We start from the raw sequence: 15,866 nt of genomic DNA on the forward strand, positions 1-15,866 counted from the left end.
GAATCTATATTTTTATTTTTTTGTCTTTATTTTTTTTAGTGAAACCCATATCATTTTATGTCTATAAACTAAGAGAAATCATACTCTTATGTTGTATGAGATAGGTCTTTTATGTTACTCTCATTTCGAAAAATATGTCTCTTTTTTTCTTTTCTTTTTTAAATTGACGAGTTTTATTTTATTTGTCTTTTAACATAAGAGAATTTCTCTCATATTACATGAGTGAAATAATCCTCATAAATTAATATAATTTATATTATTTAAAATGATAAATATTTTTATTGACAATTTACAGTTTTATGCATTAAAAAATGAATTAATCAAGTGTTCTACACGCGGAAAAGCACCTGCCACTAACCAGCAAGGCCAATAATTGATGCTCACAACTCTGACCACCGTCGAACAGCATATTACATTATATTATTCTTCAATTAAAACAATTTTAATATCTGTCGTTAATAAAGATTTAATATTTTGTTGCACACGCTTGGCAGTAGAGAAAACTGATGAGCGATTAGTCAGCTGGGCAAGTGGGAAAACCGGTTCAACCTGCTCGTTAAAAAAAGGCAAAAGCAATTGATTCTTATATGTTACTTTCTTTCTTTTTTCTCCCACGTTGGTAAGATAGGTAATAACGTGGTAATATAAAAAAAAGAATACAATTATCACGATAGAATTATTATCTCATATCATCATACACACAAAATATGGCTATTTGACCATTTTGCCTCTTATTAATTAATTAATAATTATTTTATCCCTTACTCAGAATTATCTACTAATCTGTCCCTCTTTAATCGATTAACTTGAAGATTTAATCGATTAAATGGTCAAAACTGAAAAAAATAGTTGACTTGAAGATTTAATCGATTAAATCTTCAAGTTAATCGATTAAATCTCCTTCTTAATTTATTTAATCGATTAAAACTTGTATTTAATCGATTAAATATCTCAAATGAACGTGAAAGTATTGATACCAACTCGTAAAATGACAACTCTTAATAAAACGCAATCATCTCTTATTAAATACAAAACACAATCACCTCTTATTATTAAATACAAAATACAATCACCTCCTATTAAATACAAAACGCAATCAGCTCCTATTAAATACAAATTTTATTAAGAGCTGATTGCGTATTATTAAGAGTTGCCATTTTATCAATGCTTTCACGCTCATTAGAGATATTTAATCGATTAAATATAAGTTTTAATCAATTAAATAAATTAAGAGGGAAATTTAATCGATTAAATTAAAGATTTAATCGATTAAATCTTCAAGTCAACCATTTTTTCCAGTTTTGACCATTTAATCGATTAAATTTTCAAGTTAATCGATTAAAGAGGGACAGATTGGTAGATAGTTTTAAATAAGAGGCAAAATAATTATTAATTAATTAATAAGAAGAAAAAAGGTCAAAAAGCTCACAAAATATACCTAACTTACTCTTTGAAAAAATATAAAAAATAAATATTGATATAATTTTTAGAGTATATTTAATCTCATGTTGTATGAAAGAAACTATCTTATATTTTAAACAGACGTATGATGAGATCCATAATTTATATATAAAAAAATATCACAGTTTTCATTGAATCTATTGAAAAAAAAAACTCTTATATTATATAAGAGTAATTTTTTCCTAATTTTTAATATATAAATACGAAGGATACGTTATCTTGTATAACATTAAAAAATGTCAAAAGCATATTTAAAAAAAAAAAAATGTTAAAAGAAAAGCATCATCGCCTAACTTGAGACCTTACATAAAAGAGAACAAGCTGTTCTGTTCTGTTCTGTGTGTTGTGTCCAGAGAGAGAGAGAGAGAGAGAGAGAGAGATGGCGGCTGATGTGCGGTGCTGTGAAACAAAATTTTGGTTGTACCTGGTTGTGATTGTAGGGTTGGTGTGCTTTGCGGGGCTAATGGCTGGTCTCACTCTCGGTCTCATGTCTTTGGGTCTCGTCGACCTCGAGGTTCTCATCAAGTCTGGTCGTCCTCAGGATCGCATCCATGCTGGTACGACGCCGTTTTCCCTGCTTCTTAATTCGTTAATTTAAGTCATCAACAACTTAGATCATATGTCTATTCATGTATCGTGTATCTCTAGTTTGAGATAGATTATTCTTCTCTTTTTTGTAGCCAAAATTTTTCCGGTGGTTAAGAATCAGCATCTTCTGCTTTGCACACTTTTAATTGGAAACTCCTTAGCCATGGAGGTACTGTTATGCTCTTGTTGCTTTAATAAACTGATTTAACTTTCTTTTTCTTTTCTTTTCATTGAGGGGAATTGGTTATGCTTTCCTTTGCTTAATTACAACACTCTCTTCCTTTTCCATTTTTCATTGCAGACTCTTCCCATTTTTCTTGATGCGCTTGTGCCTCCCTATGCAGCAGTCTTGATTTCTGTCACCCTCATCCTCATGTTTGGAGAGGTAAATATTGATTGAGGTGATGAGGAACAAAAATCAAACCTGTGCTGTCTTGTTTTTGTAAGGTTCCTTCTTCCATGATTGCTAATTTTGTCCAATTGAATGTGATACTACAGATATTGCCGCAAGCAGTTTGTACTCGATATGGATTGACTGTTGGAGCAACACTGGCCCCACTTGTTCGTGTTCTTCTTCTAGTATTCTTGCCCATTTCTTATCCAATCAGCAAGGTGTGCTTAGAGTGTGTCTATATATGTATGATTAGTATGATATTGTATGAAACATATTTGATGAAGATTGTAATAATTCTAGGTTCTTGATTGGATGTTGGGTAAAGGACATGCTGCTCTTTTAAAGAGGGCCGAGCTCAAGACTTTTGTCAATTTTCATGGGAATGAGGTATATAATTCGAAATTCCAAGTCCCGAGAGGAATTAATCAAACAGTTGCCTTTATATTCATTTGAATGTTTTAAGATGCGTTTATGTAATATTTTGATGTGGGTTTATGAAATTATATTACTTATGTTCCAGTTCGTTCAATACGGCTCTGCTTTGTGATCTAACGTAGCATGGCTATACTTTTGCTTTCTTGTCTAGGCTGGTAAAGGAGGAGATTTAACACATGATGAGACAACCATCATAACTGGTGCACTTGAATTGACTGAGAAGACTGCAAAAGATGCCATGACTCCCATATCAAAGGCATTTTCCCTTGATCTGGATGCAACTCTAAATTTGTGGGTTTATGAATTCTTTATTATTCTCTCCACCATTTTTATGTCTTCTTTTATTCTAAAAATGTCCTCCGTTTCTGCGCTGAAGGGAGACACTGAATTCAATAATGACAAAAGGTCATAGTAGAGTTCCAGTTTATGCAGGAGAGCCAACAAATATTATTGGACTGGTTCTGGTAATTTTTCTTCCTTTTGAGATTTTGTAAGTGGATGCATGGGATTGTAGATTGCTAGTACCAATAATAATGCCCATTTAATAATCTTCTGTTATAATTCTCATAATCAACTTGGAATCTTCTGTTACAATTCTTGTAATCGTATTGGATAGGACTTGATATTGTGGTGAAAATTATCATGTTAAGTTTCCAATTTATCTATTAGTTTTTGTGCATTGGTGTGTTTGGCTGCCTCAAACTATCATATGATTGTTTAGCCTTTCTTGCCCCTTCCCTCTTGCTGTAGATTATCTCAATTATTCTTGGCATCAATTTATCACTTTGAGATATAAAGTTTTGGAATATGATATTTGAATTTATTGTATGTAGTGAGTAACGTTAATGAGGATTATTGATATACAATTGGTTTTTTGATCCATTGTTATAATGGTTGCTCAGAGGAAATGCATAAATAATATATAAATCTGATCTTTACACAGAAGTATTAAGGGTAGATGAGGGGAGAAGTTTATGAGGATTGATGTCAAGCTTGAAACCTTCTATCGTATCCTGATTGTTTTTATTGTTTATGATATACCTAATGATAGATTATGGATCTGATATTATGTGAAGGGTATACCTATAATGTAATAGAACATCAGCATCAAGGCACTCTGAAATAAAATGGATTTGTTGCGTGATAGATAGTAACAAAAAAAAAATTTGGAAATCCTGCACTTTCTATTTGCTATTATGTCACTTATGCATTGTAATTGAACGGTTTGTTCTCTTATATACGTACAGGTTAAAAATCTCTTTATGGTTGATTCAAGGGCTGCAGTTTCTCTAAGAAAAATGATCATTAGAAAAATTCCTCGGTAAATTCTTTTTCATACACATGAGATGAGATACATTATCCTTACCTATGAACTTGATGGTATATGTATTAGCATTTTTGTCTATTGTGTATTGTTGTTGATATGCTCGGACAATCACTAGGTATTCATGATTTCCTCTTCATCCTGCAGTGTTTCAGAGAACATGCCTCTGTATGATATACTGAATGAATTTCAGAAGGGTCACAGTCATATTGCAGTTGTGTATAGGGATCTAAATGATAAAAGGGAAGCACCCAAAAAAGTTAAAGATGGGGAACAACTTGAGTTTAAGGACAGCTGTAAGAACAAAGGAGAAACCACACCCTTAGATATAGGTAAAGATTTAGATAAAAGTAGAATAAACTTCATTTTGTACAAAGCATGCTTTTGAAATATCATGTATGGTTAGCAATTTGTTATTTTGTTAAACTCATAAAGCGGGATACGCTAAATTGTTCTTTAGTTCCCTTGAAGGGGTCATCTTTTCTCTTGTTTGCTGACCTTGCTGATAATTTATGAAGCTTTTGTACCCAGAAATTGTGTTTACTTTTGGGAAGGTCATTTTCAGCACCACATGGTTTTTACTTCACGTTTGTAGTTTCCTTTCTGTATCTTTAAGACATATGCCTCAATTGCATTCCTTGGTCTCATGAACCTTTGTGGTTTGATTTACTCAGTGAAACTTTTGGTGATTATCTTATTCACCTGACTGTGGCCACAAATATAGGTGCTAAATTGGAGTCACGCGATACTTTGACTACTATTACTAAGATTGATGGCGGTGCACAGGTCAAGAAAAGCCCACCAGCAACTACTGCTTATAAAAAGCGACACAGAGGTTGTTCATATTGCATCCTGGACATTGATAATGCCCCCCTGCCAATATTTCCACCCAATGAAATGGTTGTTGGTGTTATTACAATGGAGGATGTCATCGAAGAACTTCTTCAGGTTAGATGTTTTAATGTACACTAATTAGAATGAGTGGTTTAGGGTTAATATATTTATTTATTTATTTATATATTTTATTTTTTTTTATTTTTTTTTAATCTCCTCTTGTTTATCATTGGGTTCATCTACCACCGACCCCAATTAGCTTGGGGTTAAGGTGTTGTTAATGTTGATGATGTAATTAGAATGAGTGGTTTGGGCTCCACATTATTTAGTCCTGTATGTATGTATGTTTTGATATACTTATTTTTAACGATGATGATACGACTCTGGTTGTCACTAACACAATGATGAAATCTGCCTTTTGTTTTTTTGTCCGTTTATGCACCATTTGTTTTTACTGCAGTTGCACATAACTTCCCCTCCAATATTCCTGTCACATGTGTGCTCAGTATGGATGATTATGTACTACTTTAAAACCAAAAACCACTCCCCAATTAAACCCGACTAGCGAGTGTGGGACTGTGGGGTGAGGGCAATCCTTGTACGGAGCCTTACCTTTGCAAATAATTGCAAAGAGGCTTTTTTTCCGGATTCAAACCCGTGACCTTTCAGTCACAAAGAAACAGCTTTACCACTGCTCTGGTTCGCCCTCTGTGATTATGTACTACTTTATTAAAAAAAAAATCACTCTTCATTAAATCCTGACTAGCAAAGGTGGGGTGAGGGCAATCCTTGTACGCAGTCTTACCCTTGGATAATTACAAAGAGATTGTTTTCTGGATTCGAATCCGTGACCTTTCAATCGCAAAAGAACAACTTTACCACTGCTCCAGGCTCGCCCTCTTTTACGTAGTACTTCATAGTGTATTGAAAAAAGAACTACGTGATTTGACTTCTACAGGATTACTTTCCTTTTTCTTGTAGGTGTTACAAATTGCTAGAATGGGTTGTTTTGTTGCTAGAGCTTTTAGCTTCATATATTATGATTTGTTGAAAACGCAACTACAGGTTTCATGCTATCATTGCCTTTTAATTCAGTTGTATATGCTGATCCATCTTCATTATATCTTTGTGCATTTCAGGAGGAGATCCTAGATGAAACTGATGAATATGTCAATATCCATAACAAGTAAGTCTAAAATGGTTCCCTCTTAATTGTCATCTTAAGGCCACCAGTTTAATTAGATAACTTAGTGGCAAGTTGACAAACTCTTTTCTTGGTATTTGGTTTAGTGTAGTTTGGCAGTAAAAGAACACCGTTAGTTTGTAGTATGAAGCATTTTATTTTATTTTATTTTTGGTAAACTAGTATGAAGCATATTAAATTGATCTAGCTCTTGCCAATGCAGGATAAAAGTAAACATGAATGCTTCTAAGGATAAGGCCCCTGATGCAAATCTGTTGCAGCCTTCTCCTTTAGCAGTTCAAGGACACACACCAACGAATTCGATTTCTACAGCTACTTCTGCAACGGGCTCACCTACCACAATTGAACCAATCTCTGAAAGCGAGTCTCTCAGGCATTAGTAATTCATTCATGAAGAATAGGAGAATAACATAGGTTTGTGTTGAAAAGGCAGAGCAGTATATAGTTTTTGTAAAAGTTTCCATGAATGACATTATGCTATTAGGGTTATATAAGTATAATATTACAGGAGGAAAAAAAAATTTCTCGCAGACACAGTAAAGAGGTAGGGTTCACTTTTTTTTTTTTTTTTTTTTTTATCAGTCCACTTTCTCTCTCCTCTTCTTTGCTGTGTTTGCTGAAATTTTTATTTTCCTGTTGTAACATGATACTTATATAACCCATGTTATTATGCAGAAAGGAACACTATATATATATAGAATATATTTAAATGTTAAATATTCCTGTTGCATCATTTCCTAAAGAGTATTGTATGTCTGTATTGTAACACATCCAGCGAGACACTCATTATTTTCTGTTATTTATCTTGACAACAACAGCACTTCACGTAGCATTACCGAGGATAAATACTTTTTGGAGCTATGCTGTTGTCTATTTGAAGGTTATGTTTGGATAGAGGATTTCAAAGGGAAAGGGGAGGGAGGATAATTTTTAAAAAAAAGTTAAGAGAATTATATAATAGTTATAAAAATAAATAAGAAATTATAAGAAGTTTTATTATTTAATTTCTGGTATTAAAATATAAATTAATGGATATTTATCTAAAATAAAACCTTTTTTTCCCTCTTTCTCTTTTCTTTCAAAACTCTGTCAAATGTTACATAAGATAATTTATGCCAGTTTTCTATAAATATTTATTAAAAAAATGTGATGTTTGATATTCTACTTTTTTTTTTTGTTGGTAAATTGATATTCTACTTTAGTTACTGAACAGAAAATTGTTTTATTAAATTTGGTTGGAAGGCAAGTAGAAAATTAATTCCCTGTAACTTCTAGCCTTACATAATTTGGGAAACAGTATGCATTTCAAGGAAAATACGATTTAGTAAAAGGGTTCGCTTTTTTTTTTTGTAAACTCAATGCGACGTCGTTTTGAAACGAAAATTATGATGTTTTTGTAATTTTAATTTATTTCAGAGTTATTATAGTCTTTATAATTATAATTATTTAGTTTTTAAATTTTAAAATGACATTGTTTTAGAAATAAATGCAGATAACTTATTTGTAGTAACTGTAGAAATATTATTCTGATAGTAAATTATTATTTTTTTCTTTAGCATGTGTATAAATGTGCAGATGTAAAAAATACAACGAAGTCCATTGTAATTAAGCGATAAAAACGGTACCGTATTAAAGTAATGCATATAACATTTTTCAGAATAGATTGGTATCAAAATGGGTAATTGGGTATGTCATATATGAGCGTTTTAATTCTAGGAGGCGTTTGGTTGAGGAGAAATTTTATAAATAATAGAGAAATAATATACATAGGAAAATAGTTGGAAAGTGAGTTTGGTAAGAAAATGTTAAAAAAAATTGTTTAGTTGGAATAAATTTTACTGGACAAATTAAGTAAAATTTATAAAGTCTATGTTTGGATGTAAGTAAAATATAGATAGAAAAGAGGCATGAAATTACGATAATAACCCTGTATTCAAAATATTTTGAATCATGCATGGTACCCTTTATCCGTATTGTAAGAGTTGTCATGTCCCACCTTCCATATGTTGAAAAAGTGTAAGTTGCCAATGAGCATAAAATAAAAAACGAAAAATATAACAACTATGTATATTGATAGACAACGAGAAATACCACATATGAAGTGGGTTTTTTTGGACGACAATTTGGATACAAAATGATAGACAAAGTGGTTTGCTAGCATACTCATTTAAGCAGGTAAATTTGAAAAATCTTTCAACCAAACATGGACAGCCTATTATCCCATTTCGCATTTGCCTATCAATTTATCCAAAAACCTCTAACCAAACACACCCTAATGTTTGTTTTATAAGTCACAGCTTTAGCAATATATTTCCATGATTATGTTGTGTTGCTCATCGTTTCTCAAATTCCTTCGGTTGGCTTTCCTTGCACTTGGAAGGGAAAATGGAAATATTATGACACACTTATTAAGCACGCGTTGACTTTCCTTGCACTCCCATTTTCTTCTCATAAGTTTATGGGTTTTGGTTTTATCCTTTAACATAACATAACAAATTTTTCTACACTCACAATATTTTGTGGGGCCCACACTTTTTAAAACAAAAAAATAAATAAAAAATTAAGGCACGCAAAACGAATCTCTATAACATTACACAATCACTTTTCCTACAACATAACTCTTATAAAACCCTAAGTTTATACGTGGATTTTGATAATAATAATACTTGACAGATGGTTCACCGGTTAACCATCTATTATCAACCGTTCGATATATATTACTTTAAGTGGTGTTTGGTTGGGAGCTTTTCAGCGGATATCTATCTTTCTCAAGTATGGCTTTTCGAAACACCATGTTTGTTTCAACGTTTTTCACCAAAAACTCATCTATCCAATTTGTCTGGATTTATGATAAACATAGATATCCGCACTGTTTAGAAACCCAATTTGAAGGTGAGATTTTTCGGAAAACCGGTTATCTAGCTTTTAATGCACTGTTGATTTCATAAAGCTACCTAATTTTCCCTGTAAAAGTTTTTCCCCACCAAACAACTTTATTTTACATTTTTCTACTTATCTCACTTTATCTTTTTTTCAATCATTTCTCTATCTATCTCATTTCCCTACTATTTCAAAAAAATTTCCTGAACCAAACGCCCCCTAAGGACAACTTGCTTCAGAGGTAAAAGCTACTCGGTTTAATGTTTCTACAATAAATATAGATAAATTATTTATATTGTTTCTCAAAATGATATTATTTTGTGTTAATAAATTAAAAGAATTATAATGAGAAAAACTATTATAACACTAAAATAAATTATAATTATAAAAATATCTTGATTTTCGTTCTAAAACAATATTGTTTTGAACTAAATATAAATAACCTATTTACATTTTATTGCAAAAAAAAAAAGAACTCAAAACTATTATGTGTTTATTTTTAGGGTAAAATATTTATCCAGTTAATGGAGATAAGTTATCTCGGGCGAACACAAAATGACGTCGTTTAGTAGTAAAAATCAAGGTGTTTTTGTAATTCTAATTTATTACAAAGTTATATTAGTCTTTATCATTATATTTTTTAATCTTCTAACCTCAAAACAATGTCATTTTAAATTCACCGGAGATAACTTTATTTCCAGTAACTTAAAAAATATTGTTCCCTTATTTTTAAGATGATAAGTTTCTAAGAGAAAACTTATCACTTGCAACAAACATATGAAAAAAAAATAGAGCCCACAAAAAAAAGGATTTTATTAATTGCATGTTAAAGGAGATAAGTTATCTCATGTCATAGAGATAAATTTTTGGACTCCACCACTTGAAAAATAAAAAGAAAAAAGTGGCACAATTATCGAAAAGTGTGTAGGAAAGAAACTTATCACATGTAGCATGAGAGTAAATTTTCCCAAAAAAAAAAAAAAAAACTCAATAAGGCTTTTGATGTTAGTGTAGGAGGAATAAAAACTCTCCCGCCATACCTTATTTTTAAGCATTAATATTTGTGTTTAAAGTTTTTAAAATTATTTTAAATAATTTTATCTAATATTTATCAAAATATATACCTAAAAATATATGGAGTCCATTTTTTTTCTCTTTTCTTTTCACATGAGTCCATATGAATCCGACACACTTTTTTGTGTGTATTTTGATAAACATTAGATAAAATTATCTCTTTTTTTAAAAAAAATAATCCAATCGGTTCACTTCGCGACTAGTTCAATTGGAGACAGGTCCCAGGATTAAGGCTTTAAACCCCTCTCAAAGGATTGAATACATGCTCTTACTCCCACTCTGTTCCCTGATACTAACTGAGTTACCATTATTTGATTAGATAAAAGTAATTTTAAAAACTTTAAACACTCAATATTTTATTTATTTTGTAAACCCCACGATGACTTTCTTTTTTGTAATTTTTTTTAGGGTTTTATAAGAGTTGTGTTGTAGGAAAAGTGATTGTGTTATGTTATAGAGATTCGTTTTGCGTGCCGATTTTTTTTTTTTTTTTGCTGCGGGCCTCACAAAATATTGTGTGTAGAAAACTTTTTATGGTATGTTAAATGATAGATGATAAACCCTTTTTTTTATATACCCAAGTGTTCATGGATTAATGCACTAAGTCAATTCGACTACTATAGAATCATTACAAGCATGATTGTTAAAATCTCGATTTATCACTAAAATTTTATGTTTTTATGATTTTTTTCATGAAAATGATTTTATCAATATTTCAAATGCTTTTACGTTTTTACGATTTTTTTATATTATAATTTTACAATTTATGATTTTTTTGTCCTTTTCTAATTTTACTTAAAATCTCAATTTTAACAACGAGGTGTTCTCCCATTAATATTTTATTCTTTCTCAAGAAAGCTCCAACCCAAAATCCCTGTAAAGGGAAACAAGCTTACCAATTTGGTTATTTTCTCCTTTTTGCATTTTGAGCCCTTGTTTCTCTTCCTCCAAAATCAAGTCTTCCCGACACTCATATTTGAAGAGATGTAAGAGGTCCGGTATGGCAACGGAGCAACCAAGACGTCGCCGGATCGGATAGGCTATTTGTCTCCGCAGGATGGTCCGGTTATAAAAGCATGACTAAATGTAATACATGAGTGTTAAAAACTTGACAGGTAAAATTTTACCATATTTACGACATATTTTATGAGAAGTTCAAGCTTTTTTTACTGAAAGAGAAAGAAATTGGACCTATCTTAAAAAAAATAAAAAATAAAAAAATAGTTGGCACTATATCAGAGTAAAAGTACTAGGAGAAATGTTACCCAAAAAAAAAAAAAGTACTAGGAGAAAAGATTTCTCATTTGCATGAGAAGTCTTTTTCCCATTTATGAATATGTCCAACTCCAACTAAATTAATCGAGTAAACTATAGAAAAAAAAAATAGGTTTTTACATTTGGAAGGGAAGTGTGATTTACCCCACATTTGGAATAGCACAGTGGACAACAGAAAATTAATGTTACTACGTCAATTTTTTTATTTTTGTCTTTTTGCCAGAATTATGTCAGTTAATATGAAGACTGATGTAAAATGTTATTATGTCAAACCCTTATTTGCTTCCAGCCTTCAGGTGCCCCCTTCTTGTCTGAACCACGCTTTCACACAGCTACAACTATGTTCTGGCAATTTTACTTGTGCCATCAATTATCATCCATCTGCCAGCTTCCTTTTAGCTGAAGACATTTTTGGACCACCATATACAATCGTCGTATTTGAAAACCTAACTCACATTAATCAAATTTGCTTTTGTAAGTAGTTGCAAATATCAATAATTTTGTGGGATGTAACTATCCTACTTCTAATTTGCTTTATGTTGGAAAACTACATAAATCACTTCTGATTAAATCCCGATATAGGGACAATTCTTGTACAAAGGCGCTCAGCATGATAGCAGTTTCTGTAATTAAATATTTGAATGTTTATTCTTTTTATTAGAAGCGTTATTCTCATCTTCATTTCTATAATACAATTCGTACAAAAAGAACGACAAAAAAAAAAGTTATTAAAAAATTAAAAGAAAACAACAGAACAAACCCTCCGAGAAGGAACAGTGAATTTTTTTTCTTCAACCTGATAGGTACTTTAGTTGCTGAGGTAGTCAGTTACTATGGACTGAACACGTGTCATGTTATTCCCAGTCAACTCATTCAATCCAAAGTCGCTGAAGTAGTCAATTACTTTAATGCAACCAGGCCTTTCAGTCATTGAAAAAGTGACACGTATCTTGTTTATAGTAGTTGATTATCTCAACAACTATCATATCATGATAATTTGAGAAAAAAATTCGATTCCATAATATTCAAGTATATTATATTTAAAAAGAAAAAATACTGTGAATTTCCCACGATATTCTTTGTTCACACCGCACCCCGCTGCTCTTGACAAAAAATATTTTATTGTCTAATCAAAGCTTTTTCTATGGTGCAAAGACACAGTTACAAAGGGAGTGAAGTTACAAACTTACCCAAGACCAAGCATAGGACCTGACAAAACACGAGGAACAAACTAGACCACAACAAAGATATATTATTCTTGAGTTTTATAGGAGTTACATTGTAGAAAAAATTATGTATTGTTATAGAGATTCATTTTACGTTCCGTAATTTTTTTTTGCTTTAAAAGTGTGGATCCCACAAAATGTTATGTGTGTAGAAAACTTTTTTATGTCATATTAAATGAATGATAAATGCAAATCCCATTATTTTTATTAGGAATAGGTTATATTTATAAATTATTTATTTATAAATTCTTATAAATTATATTATATTCCTCTCTTTTTATTATAACAAAAATAAGCAAAATGATTAAGACACGACATAGCCTTTAACCAGGAATCTTCTCATTGTTCCTGAATGGTTGACCATGCTTCGGAATTTGAACATTTTGTTTTATTTTAAGCCCCTCGTGACTTATTTTAGGATAAGTGACCATTTCAAAAAAATTTACCACACGTCAACAGTAAATTCTCATTGTTCCAAAATGTAACTTGACATATTTTGTTACACTGTGTAGCAAAATATGTGTGCAAATAATTTGTTACATAGTGCAGCAAAATATGCCACGTCAGAATAAAAAATGTCACGTGTCAAACAGGGAGAATTTTGCTACACAGTGTAGCGAAATTCTCCCTATTTGACACGTGGCATTTTTGGTTCTGTGCATTCTGATGTGGCATATTTCGCTACATTGTGTAGCGAATTATTTGCACACATATTTTGCTACACAGTGTAACAAAATATGCCACGTGATATTTTGACAAAATTTACTGTTGGCGTGACAGTCTAGTTATTTTTTTTTTGCCAATAGTGACACTTTGGTCACTACTGTTCCCTTATTTTAAGCAGTGTGATGTTTTCACTTTTTTTTTTTTTTTTTAATATTTGGTTCATGTTGTGATAAGGGATGAAGGAATACAATCCTACACTAGTTTATATGCTCACAAAATACTTAATATTAGTAGTAAAAAAAAAAAATACTTAATATTAGAACTTGGAATTGGATCGGAGCCCTTTTTGGATAATGCTTTGAGTTAGTGCATCAGTACAAATATGGATTTCTTGCTATGGTCGAGGATATCATAGTTAAAATTTTAATTTATTATTTTATTTTTACTATTTTTTTCATCAAAATATTTTTATACTTTTACAAATTTTTTTACGTTATGATTTTATATTATATGATTTTTTATTTTCCTTTATTTTTAGGTAAAATCTTATTTTCAACTATCTTGTTCGAGGGCATGATTCTCGAAATATATATACACATTTCCTGGAGTTGTTTTGGTCAACAACTGAATTTGTCTTCCATGAAGATCCTTAAAATGACTGCCAGTAATACAGCGATGTTTATTCACCAATACAGCTCTTAATTTTGGCTTCCCAAGCTTGAATTTTAGATTCTAATGCTGCCACAAGATTTTAAATGTTCCTCAACAATTTTACTTAACAAATGATTAATAAAAACATTTCATTTTTCAAACAAAATTAGGGGAATGTTATAAGGGTTCTATGTTTATCATGTAACATGATATAACATTACTTTCCTACACACACATTAAAGAAGTGGGGTCCACATGTTTTTCTTTCTCTTTCATCATTTTACTTTCTATCTTCATTTTTTTGTGTGTGTTAAAAATAACACTTAAATCATGTAATGATACTGTTTTTTTAGTTTAATTAATGATAAAAAATAAAATAAAAACTCTGGTTGAGTCTGTTTATCACTTTATCGTAAAACAGAAGACCCAGAATTCCAGACAGCCACTGCAGTTGCAAGACGTGACAGTGTGACACGTCCTTTCATTTCGTCTTGTAGACAGTAATGCGAAAATCGGCATGGAGTCCCCATGCTCCCCAACTCGCATAATAAGTACGTGATCTTCACGTGACGTCCCACGTCACCCTCACTCAGTGGCAAGGCAACATTCATATCAGCCATTGGTGCTATGAGGCGGCTACTACATTCTTCTCTCATACGTGCCTTTCACGTGCTTCAGCACCCCGCAACTTCTTGCTCTACATTTCAGAACATAGATCAAACTCAAATTGTCATTATTTGTCAAATTTTTTATTCAAATATCACTAAATTGAAAATTTTAATATGATCTCCAACCATATTAATTTTTTGTGCTTCCTCTCACGTAACTTTTCTATTTTATTCTTGTTTTTTTATCTATTTTTCCATTTTACCCCTTATTTAACTAAAAGAGCAAGTGGTCAAGGACCACACAATTAATTTTCCACACAAACTGTATTTTTTTTTTTTTTTTGTACATACAAACTGTATTTTTTACTATACTGACCCGCGTCGAAATTTGCTATGATTGTTTATGACTTCACGACACATAATCATATTGCATACCAAATTTACTGTTATTACTGATAATAAACTTAGTCCAATTAACTTTTTCTTGCGAAAGTGTAACACGTGTCACAAATTTATTAGTGAACAAAATCGTAGCAAATTAAGTTGCAATTATTTGGTAAAAAAAATATTATTCGTATAACATTTAGATAAAAAAATTGTAAAAAAATAATGACAGTTTGATCGATGTTCCCTACGTCTCTCGGTCTTTTTTTTTTTTTTCTCTGCAGTATAACACAGAGTTGATAGCAGAGTGAAGTGTTCCAGAAGTAGAGTTCATGTACTACTCTATACCTCTCTCTCTTCCCCTTAGAAAGTATTGTACTATTGTCCCCGTTTGCCCCAAGTCCCCAACTTTCTATCTTCCCCTCCTTGTTTTGAGATTACACATTCATCTACCTTTTAATATTTCTCTTATTCTTTGAATCGAATGAACTCACACGAAACAAGAAACTTTGTATCAAAACGCTAAGAATTGCGGGGGAGGGGAGAAAGAAACAATAGAGCAATATTTTCACAATTCAGAGACAGACAACCATAGATAGTAACAATCGAAGTGAATCCAATTAATGAATTATATTATATTTATTACCAAACTTATCATAATAGTATAGTAATTATGGAAGAAAAGGTGAAAAGCGAGCTCTGAATGATTAAGAAAATACCCAATTTCATCATCATCAAATTCATTCGCAATACATACAGCAAGCCAATTTAGGTCCATCTTAACTTTCTTTGTGCATTGAATGAAACCCTATATTCAAGTTCAACTAGCTAAGGAAAGGTAAGAAGCGATTAATTGAGACCA

The 15,866-nt window shown here is 31.4% G+C and overlaps 1 protein-coding gene across 2 annotated transcripts; it reads left to right on the top strand.

Annotated features, from left to right (window-relative positions):
* The first annotated feature begins 1,767 nt into the window (after window positions 1–1,767).
* Window positions 1,768–7,028, top strand: LOC133313352 (DUF21 domain-containing protein At1g47330). 2 transcript variants are annotated; one of them, XM_061514717.1, is made up of 12 exons: window positions 1,768–2,018; window positions 2,142–2,218; window positions 2,351–2,434; window positions 2,548–2,661; window positions 2,744–2,830; window positions 3,030–3,169; window positions 3,255–3,342; window positions 4,126–4,199; window positions 4,350–4,534; window positions 4,927–5,150; window positions 6,176–6,222; window positions 6,443–7,028. In XM_061514717.1, the coding sequence occupies exons 1-12, from the start codon at window positions 1,841–1,843 to the stop codon at window positions 6,618–6,620; spliced, it is 1,476 nt and encodes a 491-aa protein (XP_061370701.1). In that variant the 5' UTR covers window positions 1,768–1,840; the 3' UTR covers window positions 6,621–7,028. The 2 variants fall into 2 exon arrangements, with proteins under 2 accessions (XP_061370701.1, XP_061370702.1); XM_061514718.1 differs by having other exon boundaries at window positions 4,350–4,484; window positions 4,877–5,150.
* Window positions 7,029–15,866: the final 8,838 nt, after the last annotated feature.

Source organism: Gastrolobium bilobum, unplaced genomic scaffold (assembly GCF_033153095.1).
Source record: "Gastrolobium bilobum isolate Gb01-03AN ecotype WA unplaced genomic scaffold, APGP_CSIRO_Gbil_v1 utg14062, whole genome shotgun sequence".
Taxonomy (NCBI): domain Eukaryota; kingdom Viridiplantae; phylum Streptophyta; class Magnoliopsida; order Fabales; family Fabaceae; genus Gastrolobium; species Gastrolobium bilobum.

Bases quoted from the DNA above. Each gene is read 5' to 3' on its own strand.
- LOC133313352 (XM_061514717.1), top strand. From the start codon at position 1,841: ATGGCGGCTGATGTGCGGTGCTGTGAAACAAAATTTTGGTTGTACCTG. The intron at 2,019-2,141 runs GTACGACGCCGT...TCTTTTTTGTAG, and splicing joins TCAGGATCGCATCCATGCTG to CCAAAATTTTTCCGGTGGTT. The intron at 2,831-3,029 runs GTATATAATTCG...TTTCTTGTCTAG, and splicing joins TCAATTTTCATGGGAATGAG to GCTGGTAAAGGAGGAGATTT.